The sequence below is a fragment of the Quercus robur genome, chromosome 8, assembly GCF_932294415.1.
Source record: "Quercus robur chromosome 8, dhQueRobu3.1, whole genome shotgun sequence".
Classification (NCBI taxonomy): Eukaryota; Viridiplantae; Streptophyta; class Magnoliopsida; order Fagales; family Fagaceae; genus Quercus; species Quercus robur.
The window spans coordinates 65,304,168-65,322,257 of NC_065541.1; the positions used below are offsets into that span (position 1 = coordinate 65,304,168).

At 37.9% G+C, this 18,090-nt stretch overlaps 2 protein-coding genes across 3 annotated transcripts; one reads left to right on the forward strand and one right to left on the reverse strand.

Moving 5' to 3' along the window:
* Nucleotides 1-6,927: 6,927 nt before the first annotated feature.
* LOC126697725 (GDSL esterase/lipase CPRD49-like) lies at nt 6,928-11,120 on the forward strand. Of its 2 annotated transcripts, none has more exons than XM_050394812.1 (6): nt 6,928-7,229; nt 8,669-8,746; nt 9,263-9,403; nt 9,907-9,983; nt 10,069-10,218; nt 10,679-11,120. In XM_050394812.1, the coding sequence occupies exons 1-6, from the start codon at nt 7,119-7,121 to the stop codon at nt 10,890-10,892; spliced, it is 771 nt and encodes a 256-aa protein (XP_050250769.1). In that variant the 5' UTR covers nt 6,928-7,118; the 3' UTR covers nt 10,893-11,120. The 2 variants fall into 2 exon arrangements, with proteins under 2 accessions (XP_050250769.1, XP_050250770.1); XM_050394813.1 differs by lacking the exon at nt 6,928-7,229 and adding an exon at nt 7,433-7,578.
* Nucleotides 11,121-12,219: 1,099 nt separating this feature from the next.
* On the reverse strand, nt 12,220-17,632 carry LOC126696643 (putative receptor-like protein kinase At3g47110). Its single transcript, XM_050393331.1, has 3 exons — nt 14,998-17,632; nt 13,999-14,475; nt 12,220-12,530 (listed from the first exon to the last, which is right to left on the reverse strand). The coding sequence occupies exons 1-2, from the start codon at nt 17,630-17,632 to the stop codon at nt 14,000-14,002; spliced, it is 3,111 nt and encodes a 1,036-aa protein (XP_050249288.1). The 3' UTR covers nt 12,220-12,530; nt 13,999.
* Nucleotides 17,633-18,090: the final 458 nt, after the last annotated feature.

Genomic DNA, 18,090 nt, shown 5'->3' on the forward strand with positions numbered 1-18,090 from the left:
TTTTTTGTTCCGTGGGACTGGAGCCCCCTTCTTTAGGTTACATATTTTTCTTTTATACTAGCATGCGTTCAATTTCCTTCGTCCACGTGTAGGGTCGACCTTTCCAAGACTGATACTTGTCCCATCAGTCCCAGACCTAAGTCGTTGAGAGTTATTGATAAAGTTACTGGATAAGGTTCTGTTAGGCGCAGAGATATGCATGGAGAAGGTGGCAAAGGAAGCCTTTCTTAGATATTTTAGAGTTCCCTTCAAGCACGTCCTTTTACCTTTCTGCCCTTATTCTTGGGTCAGCCGAGGACTGCACTGTCCTCGGCTGCTTCTCCGGGCCAATTGGGCCATACTATTCTTGAACTCTGGCCATGACCTTTTTCGGCTTAGGCCTTTGGACCCTTCATCAGCAAACGGGCCTGGCCCGTCAATTATTGGACCCCACAATAGCCCCTCAAAACCTTGCTGTCCGGCCTCTTGGTTGGAGAGGGGGGTTTTGGTAACTCCGAGCCTTTATTACGGCTCATTTAATTCGACCCTTCCCTGGCGTTGGCAGTTATCCGAATGCCCAGGAAACGCTCCTATCTACGAGATATCCTTTTTGATTTAGCCTTTATCCGTTCTGTCCGTTTGGCTACCTGAAGTAGGTCTTTAATGTCTTTCCTTCACGAGGCCTCTCAAATTCAATGGCTACTGATAACGTGGGGGAGCGGAACAGTCGCATTCTTGCTGGCAGATTTCCTTAAAGATCAGAACACGTTTAAGGCCATCCTCTTCGTCCCTTATATAAAGAGGGTGGACATGAGTTGTTTCTTTCATATGTGAATCATTTAATCCCCCAGAAAACTGAAATCCTTAGATTCCTCCTAGCATTCACATTTACCCTCTGATTATACCTCGACTCGGAATACGTCCGTCACAGTCATAGGTGATGAAGAAACTTTCTCCCTTCCAAAAATACCTTGTTCTGGCTAAGCTCGAGATGGCTCGATCGGGGCAAGGGTGGCGGAGACTCAAGATTTATCTCGCCTACCTTTCAGCCAAAATCCGAAGCAAGAACTCGTCACGTTGCACCTCCGACGTGACTGAGCCGAGAACACACAGCATCATCACCACCCGCTCTCTCATGAGCATATCTAATGTGGTACCGGTGTGCTAGGAGTCAGGACTGGGGCAGGGACTAAATGCCCCTGCTTCTTCCTCTCTTCGCTCACTGGCACCACCCTTTACTTTTCTTTCTTCTTCTTTCCCCCACCAGATCCATCCTGGTGCTTTTCCTTTTCCCTCTTTTGCTCCTTTTACTTTCTTTTCATTGCTTCCCTCTTCTTCTCCTCCTTCTCTTGCTCATGTCTTCCATCTTCCTCATTCATCTCCTCCATCTTCTTCCTTTGCACTCTTCGGCGACAAGAGCTTGCTAAAGTGCTTCCATGTGTTCCAATTCTTCTTCCTTCTCCTTTATTTTTTCTAAAAAGGTTTTTCTCCTGATACGAACAGTACTGAGGCAGAGATTGGAAAAGCTTTGAAGGCAAGTTTGAAAGGCAGCTGACTATTTACTTATCTGTATTGCAGATACTAGTATTGCTTTGACAATTCATTTTTTGTATAGGCTTGTTCAAGCCCTTCTTTGTACGTTGTAACAATTTTCCATATTAATAAAGTTGCTATTCATTTATTTTGTATGTTATGTTTTTATGCTTTTACAAGTTTACCAACGCTGCTCGGCGCCGTAATATAATATGTGAATCAATAATAACTAAGGCTAAAATGTTTGCTAACAAAAAAGGTGTCACCATGACTTTAATAAAATTATTTAACATAGCAAAGCCGACCAGTGAGGGACGAATCTCACCTTAAATTAGCCAAGATGGGGGCTAAGTGCTAGATACGGTGTAAGAAGTAGCTATCCGAGGACATGTCACCTTCCCAATGAGTAGTTTCCTTAGGCTAACGATCATCAGGCCGTTTCGTCATCTCCTGAGCATACTGACCTTAACCTTTTCTAGTATTTGAGCCGAGAAACTTCTCCATCCGAGCAGTTGATTTCCCAAAAAGCTTGAGTCCGAGGACTTCATAGCGCCTAGGTTCTGTCTTAAACTTAGATTTTTTCAGCATTTGGTTTCCCCATAGGCTTGGGTCCGAGGACCACACAAGGCCTAGGTTCTGTCCAAGATTCTTTAAGTTCAGTTTCTCCTTTTTCTCAGGTATTTCACGAGGTGCCGAGCAGCAAGTTGTCCTCGGCAACAATTATTCCTCGGTGTGGGCCATGGCCCCTGGGCCCCCATGCAGAATAGGCCTAGACCGCGAATTTACCTGGCCCATAATCTTAAGGGTATTTACGTAGTTTATGGTTACGTGGTGCTTTCTGGCGTCCCAATGCTCGAGGTGCACCTTCTAGAGACTCCTTTAATCCCATGGTTACAGGTGGCATTGGATATTGAGCCTAAGCCATCTTGTCCGTAGCGTTCCTTGGGGCGCTGCGCGCATTAAATGCCACTACCTTATTTCTCTAGATAAATAAATAGGAGAAAAAGTTACTTCACCCTCGCACCAACTCTTTAATTTTCTCCCAAATCACAGCTCCTATACTCAGTGCTGTCCTCCCTTAGCATAACATGTTTGAGGCGAGAGTTGGGAAGAAAGAATTCCCTCCGCCACAGGAGCGTCGTGCCCTTATGAGACTAAAAATGGTGAGGTATGGGCACAGGAAGCATAAGTTTAAGAGAGTGCTCCATTTCAATCGAGGGGAAAGGATGTCTCTCCCTCTTTTAGTCAAAATCCGAAGCAGGTTCTGTTCATGCCAGAACTTTGGTGTGTCAGAAGAAAGATTCTCCGCCATCACCGTCTCTGCCTTGTGGCGGGCGAATATTTAGAGAAAGCCCCTCAGCTTCCAACTCCCTGCACCTTTCCTTCAACGGTGTCAGGCTCCAGTTGAGTCTCTTTTGCTGTTTGAGTTGTGGGCAAGTGAAAGCATTGAGGAAGAGCAAGGTCTTGGAGCTGTAGCCAACCTCTCCTCTGATCTACTTCCTCGGCTTTTATTTATTCTCTTGTATCTTCCTTTCTTTTGGTCGTGTAGTGAGTTTTGACATAAACTGATTCTAGCTTTTCATTGTACACTGTACTATCTCTTTGCTTTAGTAAAAAATGGCGATTTCTTTACTTGTTTTGAATGTTGTTCCTTTGATAAAACCATTTGGTGAGTTGGTGTGCTCCATGTGTGTGTTTCTCCTCGGCAGTATTTAAAGCAAGAACTTTTGAAACACGATCCAACTAATTCTAATCTATCGACACTATCAGGCAGAATAATAATAATTCATAGCAAGTTAAACTTAGGAAACTAACCGAGATGACGGTTGAACGTTCCATAGTAAGCACGAGAATATTGTATGAGGACGACAAATTCTAAATAACTCATCCGAGGGAGTGACCGAGCATTGCATGACTTCAGTTATGCTTTCGGAAATACATTACTCCATTCCATACCGGTCCTTTTAGTGTTGAGGATCCGAGGGCAAACTAGAGAATCCATGTAACACAGTTTTTCCTTTTAAGTAGTTGGTTTCCCCAGAGGCTTGGGTCCGAGGACCATACAAGGCCTTGGTTCTGTCCAAAACTTGTATTGTCTTTTTAAGTAGTTGGTTTCCACAGAGGCTTGGGTCCGAGGACCATACAAGGCCTTGGTTCTGTCCAAAACTTGTATTGTCTTTTTAAGTAGTTGGTTTCCCCAGAGGCTTGGATCCGAGGACCATACAAGGCCTTGGTTCTGTCCAAAACTTGTATTCTCTTTTTAAGTAGTTGGTTTCTCCAGAGGCTTGGGTCCGAGGACCATACAAGACCTTGGTTCTGTCCAAAACTTGTATTGTCTTTTTAAGTAGTTGGTTTCCCCAGAGGCTTGGGTCCGAGGACCATACAAGGCCTTAGTTCTGTCCAAAACTTGTATTGTCTTTTTAAGTAGTTGGTTTCCCCAGAGGCTTGGATCCGAGGACCATACAAGGCCTTGGTTCTGTCCAAAACTTGTATTCTCTTTTTAAGTAGTTGGTTTCCCCAGAGGCTTGGGTCCGAGGACCATACAAGGCCTTGGTTCTGTCCAAAACTTGTATTGTCTTTTTAAGTAGTTGGTTTCCCCAGAGGCTTGGGTCCGAGGACCATACAAGGCCTTGGTTCTGTCCAAAACTTGTATTGTCTTTTTAAGTAGTTGGTTTCCCCAGAGGCTTGGGTCCGAGGACCATACAAGGCCTTGGTTCTGTCCAAAACTTGTATTCTCTTTTTAAGTAGTTGGTTTCCCCAGAGGCTTGGGTCCGAGGACCATACAAGGCCTTGGTTCTGTCCAAAACTTGTATTGTCTTTTTAAGTAGTTGGTTTCCCCAGAGGCTTGGGTCCGAGGACCATACAAGGCCTTGGTTCTGTCCAAAACTTGTATTCTCTTTTTAAGTAGTTGGTTTCCCCAGAGGCTTGGGTCCGAGGACCATACAAGGCCTTGGTTCTGTCCAAAACTTGTATTCTCTTTTTTTGCTTATCTTCCGAAGGCTTAGCTTCTCGAATAAGGTGGGGGAAGCTGGCCTGATGTTTGAAGCCCCTAGGCTTGCCCATGTCGTTGACACTGTGGAACGCAGCCCCTAGTGGGAGCTTATGTTGGAATAGCAACGATGTGTCGCCGGTGATACAGGCACTCTCGTAGTCCCTTGTTCGACGGAAGCTCAACTTCGCCACCGCTCGAGCTAACACGCAAGCCTTCCCACAGACGGCGCCAATTGTAGGGACACGTTTCGCGTTAAACCGCAGTTGAGTTGGGTTTGCACGTAAATGGGCCCATACAATATCATTTGTAGAGAGTGGGATCGAAAGGCTAAGCCGTGTTTACCCGGCTGTGGTTTTGTTAAGGAGCTCATATATGGTTCCGGTGTATCTACCTCTGGAATGCCTCCTTTTTTGTTCCGTGGGACTGGAGCCCCCTTCTTTAGGTTACATATTTTTCTTTTATACTAGCATGCGTTCAATTTCCTTCGTCCACGTGTAGGGTCGACCTTTCCAAGACTGATACTTGTCCCATCAGTCCCAGACCTAAGTCGTTGAGAGTTATTGATAAAGTTACTGGATAAGGTTCTGTTAGGCGCAGAGATATGCATGGAGAAGGTGGCAAAGGAAGCCTTTCTTAGATATTTTAGAGTTCCCTTCAAGCACGTCCTTTTACCTTTCTGCCCTTATTCTTGGGTCAGCCGAGGACTGCACTGTCCTCGGCTGCTTCTCCGGGCCAATTGGGCCATACTATTCTTGAACTCTGGCCATGACCTTTTTCGGCTTAGGCCTTTGGACCCTTCATCAGCAAACGGGCCTGGCCCGTCAATTATTGGATCCCACACTAACAAAATGGTAAAAAAAAAAAATTTGCATTATTGGTGATCAAATTCAATTTCAGGTTAAAAAAAAAAAAAAAAGATAATCCCGAGGATGCATTCATAGGTGTAGAGTAGAGTAATGTAGCCGTTCAGCTTGCATTTTGTGGAACTTTCACTTGGTGGGAAACTTGTAAAAGTTGTCGTATCATATCATAACTCATACATAGTGTCATTTATGGAGGAGCTCTGGTTGGTCGAAAAGTTTGGTGGGTTATTAACTGCATTATTATATGGCCTCTGCCAAACAAACCCATCGCCCATCACATTATGTCCCAATCTATCTCTAGCACTTTCATAAATACTCGCTTTTGATTACACCATGAAATATTGCCACTATATTGTCTAGTTTTTCCCGCAAGTCCTAAAGCTGCCTTTTGTCTACTTCAAATAAAATTTTTAATATAAAAAATTAGAAAAATTATTAATAAAAAAACTAAAAATATAGTTTTTGTATAAACTCCTCTCTCTTTTATATATCTATATATACACACTATTAGAAATAATATGATTTTTTGACAAAATTTTTTTTTTTCATTTTGAAAATATGAAGGTAACATAAAAAATTTGAACTTCCATTTTAACTTGACAACAATAAAAACATTAATAAAAAATTATAACAATAGGTATCATAAATCCCCCAATCCACAATTGTTTTTAATGGGAAAAATAAAGTATTTGTACAATTGACTAACCATATGTGCATATAAAATTATAAACTGATATTTTGAGATAATATTCATCTAAATCAACTAGTCAATATGAAAAATTTTAAGACCATATAAAATGACACAATTTGTGTTACAACTGTTCACGTAATAAATAGTGGAGAAAAAATGATGAGTCCATATAAAAGTGACAAACAGTCAGTTACACTTTTAATGGACAAAGTTTAGCTACAAAATTGGTTGTAGCTTAAGGCTACAAACTCACTCAATAAAATAAATACTACAACATATTTTGAAAATCTAACCGTTGAATTGCATGTTCTTTACGCCCTTAATACACATGTTAAATTTTGTGTCAATCGGATATCATTTACTATATGATCTATAAGCTTATATTTTGTGCATAATTTTAAATTACAAAAACTTGCAATTTAAAAAATTTATTGATGACATAGCTATTGATCTTTAATTTTCTTGAAATTTTGCAAGCATGGAGGATATAAGAAGAAGATGTAATCCAATGGTGAATTTGTTAAAATTCACATCCAATAAAAAGATATTAAGTAAGTTTGTAGCCTAAAGCTACAACTAATTTTGTAGATAAACTTTGTCCTAATTAAAATTTTCATTTCAATGATATGTACTTGTTTATATTTACAATAATAGATACATATTTATACATTGCTAATTACAACTTATCATATCAGCAAAGTTGTGAAGTTTTGATATCTCTAACTCTAAGGAATAATAAAACTATTTCCCCCTTTATTTTCACTTATTTATTTGGTTTATTCTCTCTCGTAAATTTTGAAGCAATAGGTGTTGGGTTGGCCAGTTGTCTTTAAAAGACAGCGAGTACTTCTGTTTCTACATACGCGAGAAAGTACCACAAACACTTTTTCTCACACAAAATCCAGATAAAACACAAAACAAATACAAAAAAGTACGCTTCATGTGATCACTTTTCATTATCCTCCGAGAGAAAGGGAACACAGTTTAGCAAACAAAGGTGGCCGTGACGTGAGTTTCTTTCGGTTCAGAGAGAGAGAGAGTTTTGGAAATTTAGAGAGACATGGTGGGACCAACTAGGCCTCAGTTCGTTCTCTTTGGATCCTCCATTGTCCAACTTAGCTTCAGCCATGGCGGTTGGGGTGCCATTCTTTCTGACATTTATGCTCGCAAGGTATTCTCTCTCTCTCTCTCTCTCTCTCTCTCTCTCTCTGATTTTTGATTCAGTGTTGGTTTTTTTAAGATATGTGAATAATATGTTGAGTTTTGTGAATATGGTTGATCAACCATTTTGATTGTGAAATACAAACATCTTTTTGTATTTTAAAAAGGAACCCATTTTGGTGGGAGCTGGTTATGACTCTTATGAGTATATTTGTTTTGTGTTTGTTAAGAATTTGGGCTTGATGGGTGTTTTATATATTTGTATATTATGCTTCTATGAACTTTTGAGGAAAAGGGGTTCATGTAATTGTAATCCCACTCCATGAATTTGGATGAGGCTCAGTGGAGTCCAATTTGAGGTGATGCAGAATTTGCATTTCACTAATCACTTATATTGTGCCTCTTATTTCTCTGTCATACCAAAAAAAAAAAAAAAATAACAAACAATTTGTAGTTGATTGTGGATCCTAACAAATTAATCAGGGTCGGCCATGTGTATTCTATATCTATTTCTCTGTCATACATATGCCTGAAATGTTCATAATTGTAAATTGTACTAATGCCTAATATTTCGTTAATTTGATAAGGTTTAGTCAAGTCAAATTTGAAGTGATATCATTCTTCACTAGAATCACTACAGAATTCATTATTTGCATTTCACATATTTTGTTGATATTATTTCTGTCATACATATGCCTGAAATTTCTTAATTGTAAATTGTACTTGAATGCCTAACATTTCGTGGATATTGGATTTGTTGCTTACCGCATGGGAGATTCTGGTCATATTTTAATAATCAAGATCATCTTCAGAGGCCACTGTAAGGAGGAGTCGTTTGCATAATTCTGTTAACATATCACCTCCTTTTGTAGATTTCATTGGCTATATTTGTTCATAATTCTTGGGAGGACTCCCTTGTATACTTCCTGTATAGTTTGGTTGCTCGTCTTACTAGTAATTAGTTTGAACATAGTTGAAGCCACTGGTATAGAGGATTGTCCCTGTAAGAAATTGAAGAGTGTCTGAGATCCTGTTGAACTATATTTTAAATTTAGCTTACCTGTTTAGCTCAAGATTTCAGATGCTGACTAGTCTGAAAGTCACATCTCTAAAATTTCACAAACTATTGTCTACTATATATGTAAAACAGTCTTGAAGTATTCTAAATAATTTAAATGTTCATCCAAGTTTAACTTTCTGAGCATTGGGGTATACATGGACTTTTTTGTGTGGGTTTAAACCAGTTGGTAAGTAAAATTAAATCAAAGGAAGAAGAAAATACTATGCTAGTATCAAAAAGTTCACATAAATAATCCCTTTACTTTCTCACTCGAACACCTTGTCGGTCTTATATTTGTTTCTGTTACGGAGTTTCTATTAGGAATAGCCTGTTTTATGCATATCATAATTTTTATATTAGAATCTTATGTTCTTCATGATAAATTGTAGGCAGACATATTGTTGCGAGGCTACTTTGGGTGGAACTCACGACGTGCTCTCCAGGTCCTCAATCAAGTTTTTCCAAAGGTATCATACTTCTAGTGGAAAATACCTTTTGCCTTAAACTTCAGATGTACTTGGTGGTGTCAACTATGGAAGGTTTTTGGGGAACATGTTTGACATCAATAATGCTCAAGATGGTATAAGCTAGTGAATGTTTTCTTGTGAAAATTGGTTTCTTTGCAAGGTCAACCAAAGGATAGACCTTAAAAGATGAAATGTCTCCATAATTTTGTATACCCGTGGGTCTCTCTTGACTTTTCAAGTTCTTGTGTGATTACCAATTGGAATTTGGATGGACATGCACTTATACATTAGTATAATTTTGGACAGTAATGTCCATATCTAAGTAGATGTTAGTAATCTTGGTGTTCTTGTTATTTATCAAGGCTGAATTACTTTCTTCTGTTAGCCTTCCATAAGAACTTAATGACTGTAGACAGTGAAAAATGGGTTCTAGTTTGTATCAATCTTGATAGCTCTCTGATATTTATAAAAAAACAACTATGATTTGACTCCAAACACTACATTTCTTGGTTCTAGGATGCTGCCATACAGCCCTCTTTGGTGATAGCTTATTTTGGTGGTAATGATTCAATGGGGCCTCACCCCTCTGGCCTAGGCCCTCATGTACCACTTCCTGAATATATTGAGAGCATGAGAAAGATTGTGATTCATCTCCAGGTACTTTTTATCACACAGTAATTGATATAATACTACAGTGTTTCATGTTTGAGGTAAATGTATGTGTAGTAGACTTCAGACCATGGGGGGACTAGATACTGACCAAAAAGTTTGACAAACAACACTTTCAGTTAATTGAATTCTTGGATTTTCTATGACTTGAACCCTGTATCATGACTAACCCTGGGAACCATTGAAGATAATGTATCTACTCCTTGGACCTGCTTAGGGAAGAAGTGATTTATTTTAAGTTCCTGAAAATGGCACAAGCCCCTCTTGTAAAACTGTGCCTCAAATCACTTACCAGATTGATATTTATGAAAAAAATTAGATCATCTTGACCTCTCTTGCTCTAAGTATATAAAATCATAAAATGTCTATTTTAATGTCAAGAAAGTAAATTCATGTTAATGTGCTTTCATAGTGTTGGGTATATGTTGTTAGACAGCTTCACATTTCCTATATCTGATGCATATATATTCTAACACAAATCTTAATATCAGAGCCTTTCAGAGGAAACTCGCATCATTTTATTAAGTTGTCCTCCAGTCAATGAGGAAAAGATTCGTGGAAACATAAGGTGCTCTAAGCCACATCTTGAGTGTGTTGTTTTCCTAGTTTTCTAATAATGTGAATTCTAACACAAGTTTTCTTTCTTAAACCAGTCAGTTTTTGAGTGAGCTAGTTAGAACGAATGAGTTATGCCAAAGATACTCAGATGCCTGTGTAAAGCTTGGCCAAGAAATGGGTGTGAAGGTTGTTGATCTTTTTACTGCACTTCAGAAAAGAGATGATTGGATGGATGCTTGCTTCACGTAAGTTTTAGTGCTGCAACGGAACTTCTTATAAACATAAATAAATAATCTGGTTTATAGCCAACGTCCTTTGGGTCAGATGGCACTTCCACCCCTCATAAGTATAGGATTGTGGTTTAGGTCTTGGGTCCAAGTCCTGGGTGCGTGTGTGTGTGTGCACGCACTTTACCCATGGTTTCTTTTGTAGTTATGTTTGTGACAGTTTGTCATATCATGTTTTTGGCACTCATGTTATCAAGTGATAGATTTGTAGTTTGAGTTTTTGAGAGGAGTCATTTTGATATTGAATTTAAACCAATTGCATTCACATTCTTCTCTAGATACGCACCATGTTAGTTAACTTGTCTTCAGTCATGACTTTCGCCAATAAAGCGTGATGTAACAGAGTAATCATTCTGTTTGTTGGCTGTGTTTTGATTGTAATTTAAGTGATAAAAGGTATAAATTTTTTTTTTTTCAGAGATGGGATTCATTTATCAGCTGAAGGGAGCAAGATAGTTGTTGAAGAGATACTAAAGGTGATCAAGGAAGCTGACTGGGAGCCATGTCTACACTGGAAGTCCATGCCAACTGAATTCGCAGAGGATTCACTATATGATCTTGTTGCCGCTGATGGAAAGACAACATTAAATCCCTCAGAATGGACTTTCTACAGGGAGCATCACTGGGACTAAGACATGTCATTTGCCTTCATCCCCATGAAGAAGCTGCGTACTTGAATTTGAGGAATGAAGATCTTGAATAAGATACTTAGAAAAACAAGTAGCAAGAGAGAAAGAAGGGGGAGGGGCTATCATTGTTGCAATTATTTCATGTTCAATTTAATTTTTAAAGTGTAAAGCACACTTTAAACTGGATTATTTCATGTTCAATTTAATTTTTAAAGGTCACATTTTAAATTAGCACATTGGCAATGTTATTTGGAAAATTTTTTTTCCCAAGTCCACTCTACCCCTTTATGGTATTCTAGAAATATTGATGCCAAAATCATAGAGTGGATGGATAGGCCCAGTTCTTGCAACTGATTTTTGCAAAGTGGTGCACACTGTACCTCTCCATTAGTTTGGTAAGGTGAGTGCAAGCGCATTAATATATTAATACGTGTGGGTGGCATGATAAGTGTTCTTGGTGTAGATTTTTAGGATCACATTAAGGTTGGTGACAGCAAACTGCATTTTTCAATTAATGTCAAGTTGTGTTGCACTGTTGCTGTTTTACTTCACCTTATTTTGTCTAGGGTAATTGACAAGCATTTGTCTAGGTCACCTTTGTTCAATAGGTTGATTGTTTTGAGTATAAATGCAGGTTCCTAGCAAGTTTGTTGTTGCCGCTGCCACTGTTGCAGCAGCTGCTTTTGGTGGTGCCCCTGCTGCTGCTGTGAAGGAGGAAGAGAAGAAGGAAGAGCCTGCTGAAGAGTCTGATGATGACATGGGTTTTAGTTTATTTGACTAAACCTTGGGTTATTGGTTTTTATTTTTTGATAGTTTACTTTAGAAATGTTTTGTTTTTTGGAGAATTTTTAAGTTTAATTTTACAAAATATATCCTCTAGTTGAGAGAATTATTAATTTGGATGTCATTCTACAGTTTGTTTTTCCGTGGATTTGTTGAGTTGGTTTTACTTTTGAGTGTTTCTCGAGTTTGTAGGGATTATTGACTTATTTCCCATCCATGCCACCTTGGTGAACCTAGAATTTTCCACAAATGTTTATTTCCCAATAGGATTGGTAAACAACGCAAAATGGCTTTTTAAGTACTATCTCAAATGGAAGAAGCCCCTCTAAAATAGGAGTGTAGTGTTTATTACTCACACATTATTTTACACACCCCAACAACTAAAATAGAATAATATTATATTCATGCCTTGTAGTAATACTAAAAAATAATAACAAAAAGTAGTCTAATCCAGGACTGGATTCACAATTCTTAGTGTCCTTTAGCAAATGTTCGCCACTCAATTTATCAAGAATTTCGGATGCATGTCATATCTTAATAACCAATCAAATAAAAGCATCATAGTTGATATTCCCAATACAAAAAGGTTTTTTGTAATAGGATTGATTTTCAATACAAAACAAAATACATACACACTATACTAGAACCTGTAGTAGAAGTGTTCAATATGCCTGTACTGTCAAAAAGTGGCGATATGCATACACAAGTAGGATTGCCATATCCCAAAGAAGAAAATATAAGGAAATCATTTCTTAAACATTTCGATAAAGGAGATTGAACTAGCACACCTATATATGCTCAAATGGAACATGAAAGAAGTTTTAGACTTTCAGTGACCTCTTCAAATAATTTCTTGCTCTGCAATCCAAATACAAAGTTAGTTATGCTCGTTATTTCTCGGACTATAAGAAAAAACCATGAAAGTAGAAACAAGAACAACTATTGCATTTTCTTGAGACCATTTAAAAAAAAAAAATAGAATATGAAAGAACCTTTCCTAAGGTTTTGGATCAAAGAGTGTGAAAAAATTTAGTCTAAAATTTGATTGTTGATGAGAATTGAAAAATATTACTGTGGGGGGTAAAATCCGTCAGCTGATGTTGGGCCATAGTACATGTACCAAGCCCAACCACGATAAGAAGAAAAGGCATGGGCGTAGGATATCCCATCCCAACCATGATGGGCCGGGCCTGCTTAGGGGCGTCCGAGGAGGAGTACCTCCTCGGACTCGCCAAGTGAGTGTCCAATTCGCACTCCATACCTGGCGAAAGGTCACCCAATACGAAGGAATAATGCGTGACGTTCAGGAAGGGGGGCAACCACAACTGCCGCATTAAATGCCAAGGAACTACTTTTCCAGCCGCATTAATGTGGAAGGGACAGGAACGCAGAATCATCTTTGCCAGTGCAACTCACAGAAAAGAGGAAGGATGACCTATGGGACAGGCACTCAAGTAGAGGGTCAGATGGTTGACAAGTGTAGGATCATGATTTTAGGAAGGATGCTATATAAGAGAAGGAAATCCCCATGGAAAGGGGATCGCAAGCAGAAAGAAGAAAAAGATAGAAAAAGAGAAAGGAGATAGAAGCAGAAGAAACAGCCCCAGGGACCGTTACTCCAAAAGTTTGGAGGAATATCCTTACGTCCAACTGGTTGCATGGCTTGGTTATAATTACGTTTCCTCTATCAAAGACCTAGTTCTGTTACCTACTCTCTACAAATTCATTGTTGAGGGACTTTTGGGCCAGAACCACCCGCCTGTTGGGCCTGAGCCCCAAAACCGCCCCCCTACAATTACTATTTATACAATTAAGATCATTTATCAAAATAATAAAAAAGTCCATGATTTAAAATAAAAAATAAAATTGATTTCCACCATGATTTTGTTTATGCAAAATTAATAGGAAACAAAATATTGTAAAACTTAATGGCCAATCTATAACTCTTAAGATGGTCTTCAACCATTTTAGTAGATCCATAATTCTCTCTTTAAAGATGAGAGTATAGATATATAGAAAAATATTCATATAGAAAATATTTTTATTGAAAAACTCTCAATTTTTTTTCTTAGAAAGAAGATCAATATTAAGCATGGGTTGATATTGATAACGTCACCAACAGGAATATTAATAATAAGACCGAGTTTAATAATTATCAAGTCATTGATAAAATTGATAAGAAAGACATTTTTTTTTCTCTAATGATTCATCAAGATCAGAAAATTAACCCATCCAATAAATAATAAAAAACCTTGCTGATTAGATGTAATTGTCATTGATGATTTTATTATTTAGGCAAATTAAAATTTAAAATATTAGGAAGTACCTTAAACTTGGATTCTTCTAATTTCAGATCTGCGTACAGCAGAACCAAGAAAAGCACTTTTGATCAAATGTAATTCTCTGGTAACTTCCTTCATCTTCATTCTGTCTTTTGGTGACTCCATTGAACATGCAAGTCCAGTTTCAAGGATTGATACTAAGCATTTATGCACGTTGGGATCCATTTGGCACAAGTTTGAAATACCTTCAGCTCCCACGTCTTCTTGAATTTCATTGTCATTATTATAATCTCTAGCTGCCACAATTGCTGTTGGAGCTTCATTAACTTCTCTTGGTAGAAGGATTGGATCAACAATTTGAACAAGCTTTTCAGGTAGTGCCATCTTAGCAAAATTGTGGAGATTGAGACCATCTTTAAACATGTCATCAGTGGGTCTCTTTCCTAAGAATATCTCCAGTAGTAATATACCATAACTGTACACGTCCGCTTCTATTGATGCCTCACCACCCATGCCATACTCTATAATTTAATTATGACATGTAAGGGAAAATTTTCAGTTTCTTACAATGATATTTGGAATTTAAGGCAAGTAAAACTTCATTTGGTTGTATATTCAAAATAGCAAAACAAATGTTGAACCAAAAGAGGAATGTGAAGACAAAATCCATCATTTCAAATTTTCAAGTTAAAAGCATTGATAATTGGTGTGCGTGTGCATGTTCTAGTGCGATATGTTCATAGATTATATCTATCAAATATTTGTTGGTTTATACCTATATATGCTCAAAGGGAACATGAAAGAAGTTTTAGACTTTCAGTGACCACAAGTTAGAAGCATTGATAATTTTTGCTTTTGTTTCCTTTAAATTCCTCAATTAAAATAAAATTGTAAATTGAGTGGCTAGGTGCGCTTCTATGTGTGCATGAAGAGAGAGAATTTGTATATCCTCACTTGATAGTAAGGTAATTTCCTAAAATAAAATAATCCAATACATGTAAAGATGTTTTGAAGGTTAACTAGAAGAATTCAAAAGAAGTTACCTGGAGCAATGTAACCAATTGATCCCTTTATCCCAATTGTACTAGTTTCCTTTTCAGAAGAATCATTGGCGATTGGGAGGAGCCTTGCTAAACCAAAATCGCTTACATGAGCAACCATGTCATTGTCTAGAAGAACATTGCTTGGTTTTAAATCACAATGAATGATTGGTTGCATAGAATGGTTGTGAAGATAATCTATTGCAAAAGCCACATCAATTGCAACATTTAGTCTTTGAAGAAGGCTCAAGTTCCTTGATTGGTTTTCATTGTCTAGCCCTTGATGAAGCCAAAAGTCTAAGCTTCCATTTGTCATGAATTCAAATACTAGAGCTTTGAATTGATTCCCACTGTAATCCATGCTTGAGCAACATGTTAATATCTTAACAAGATTCCTGTGCCGGATATTTCTTAAGACATTACATTCAATCATAAAGGTCTTGGAAGCACCCTTTTGTTGAAGATTAAGGACCTTTACAGCAATTGATCTTTCTTCCGGATGAATAAGTCCCTTGTATACAGAGCCAAAACTACCTGATCCAATTAAATTACTTGGAGAAAATCCACTTGTTGCCTGATAGAGTTCTTTGTATGAAACATTTGGAAGGAGTTCCATTGTTGAAACCATTGAAGGTGATTTCTTTCTTGATTTTTTCATCCAAAAAAGAAAAGATGAAAACAGAAGGAAAATTTGAACAATGGAAATAATTACAATTGCTAGTTTGAATCCAATGGATTTTCTCGGTTTCATAACATTTACAGGGCATTTTGGCAACTGCAATTTTGGTATACCACCACAAAGTTTAGTATTTCCAATCAATGATGCGACACTTATGTTTTTGAAAACCCCTTCGATTGGTACCTCACCCTCAAAATTATTGAATGAAAGATTCAATTTTTCTATAAAAAGCAGCTTCTCTAAACCCTCTGGAATGGGTCCTGAAAGGTTATTTTGTGAAACATCTAAAAGTCGAAGACCTTTCAAAGAAGCCATAGATGATGGTATGGCTCCACTAAAGGAATTCCCTTGCAAGTAAAGATATTCCAAGATCAAACAATTTCCTATAGATGTAGGAATTTCACCAGACAAATTATTGTTAGAGATATCCATTTGGTTGATATTTTTCAAATTACCTACTTCAAATGGTAGTTTGCCCGTGAATGAGTTGTGAGATAAATTGATGTATAGTAGTGGTAATGAAGAAGTACCAATAAGCTGCTGGGGTATGGATCCATTAAGGTTATTTTGTGAAATGTCCAAGCTTTGCAAATTTTGGCAATTTATTAAACTTGGAGGTATGGTTCCTTCAAATCTGTTATCTTGTAAGTAGATTTCGAACAATTGAGTAAAGTTGCCTAAGGAGGCTGGTAATTCTCCCGATAGTCTATTTCCAAATAAACCCAAACGTTGCATCTTCTCAAACTTCCCAAAAGTAGTAGGAATGACGCCTATGAAGTGGTTGTCATTTAAGCCCAAGGCAATTAATTTAACGAGATTCGTTAATGATCCAGGAATAGTTCCAGATATTTCGTTTTGTCCAAAAAATAAAAAATTGAGTTCGTTTGACAAGTTTGATACAGAATTGGGCAGGACACCATCAAATTGGTTTATAGTTAAACTCAAAAATTTAAGTCTACTACAATTTTTCAACGATGTTAAGAAATGGAGGCTCTTTCCTAGATAATTGGTACTCAAAGAAAGCGTTAAAAGATTCGGCAGATTTCCCAAATTTGTTGGAACTGATCCAAAAAACTTATTCACAGCTATATCAATTTTTTGAAGCTGAGTTGCATTGCATAATGAAGTAGGGATTGGCCCAGAGAACTCATTTCCACTAAAAAAGAAAAATTGGAGATTTGGAAGATTTAGGCCCATGTTGGCTGGAAGTGTGCCATTAAGTTGGTTGACTGAAACTGAAAAGATTTGAAGAGACGACACATTGTAAAGAGAGGAAGGGATCTTACCTGACAATTTATTAACCGAAATTGAGAAAATTACTAAGCCATTTAATTGGCCTATGGCATCTGGAATATTTCCCACCAAATTATTGTCCGCTACAGCGAACGTTGTGAGTGAAGAAAGATTTCCTAGAGAAGGTGGGATCCCTCCTACCAAATTGTTAGCGCCAAGCTGAAGAAATTTGAGTTTCATTAAAGAGCCTAGCTTAGTTGGAATCTTCCCGTTAAGCTTATTCCCATGAAGATCTAAGAACCTGAGATTGGAGCAGTTGGATAAGATGGATGGTATTTCCCCTTCCAATGTGTTATTGCGAGGATAGAGCTCTTGCAATCGGAACAAATGACCTATTTCTTGTGGAATTTCGCCATAGAAGCTATTATCCAGGAGGATGATGGACCTTAGAAAGCTGAGGTTGCCGATGTAAGGTGATAGAGTTCCACGTAAGTTATGGCCTTGTAGGTCTAAGACTGTGACTCTTTGGTGCCGACGGCTGCATTTGACTCCTAGCCAGTTGCAGAAGTGCATAGAGTCATTCCATGAGCTCAATATGTTATAGGGATCATGAGGTACAGATTCTTTGAATTTGAGCAAAGCGAAATGATCAGTCTCGTTTGTGGGAGCAGCGGCTATAATGGTGGGTTGCAAGCAGAGTAGGCAAATGAGGAAGAGAAGAATCATCTGATGAAGGTATATGGAATAAGACGACGATGCACACAATTTGGTTTGGTGAAGCATCATTTGGTTTAGAGATGGATAAAGGAAGCTGGTGATATATTTGGTGTTGTATAGGCAAACTAGTGGAATGTTGGCTCATTTACAGCATATATACATATATCAAGCTTCTCAAAAAAAAAAAAACAAATACATATATCAACAAATTGAAATGACCACTATATCCCCAACGATATAAAAATGACAAGTTGGATGGTGGGGTGGTTTTGTATCCATTTTTATTGTCTAATCATGTCAACGTGAAAATCTGGATGGTGGGGTGGTTTTGTTACCATTTTCATTGCCTAATTATATCCACTTGACAATTTGGATGGTGGGCAAACAGGGCAGAAAAATTTGTGGATATAATAATGTAACAAACAGAGCGGAAATTTAAAAAAATTTGCTGGTCAGACACGGGGGAA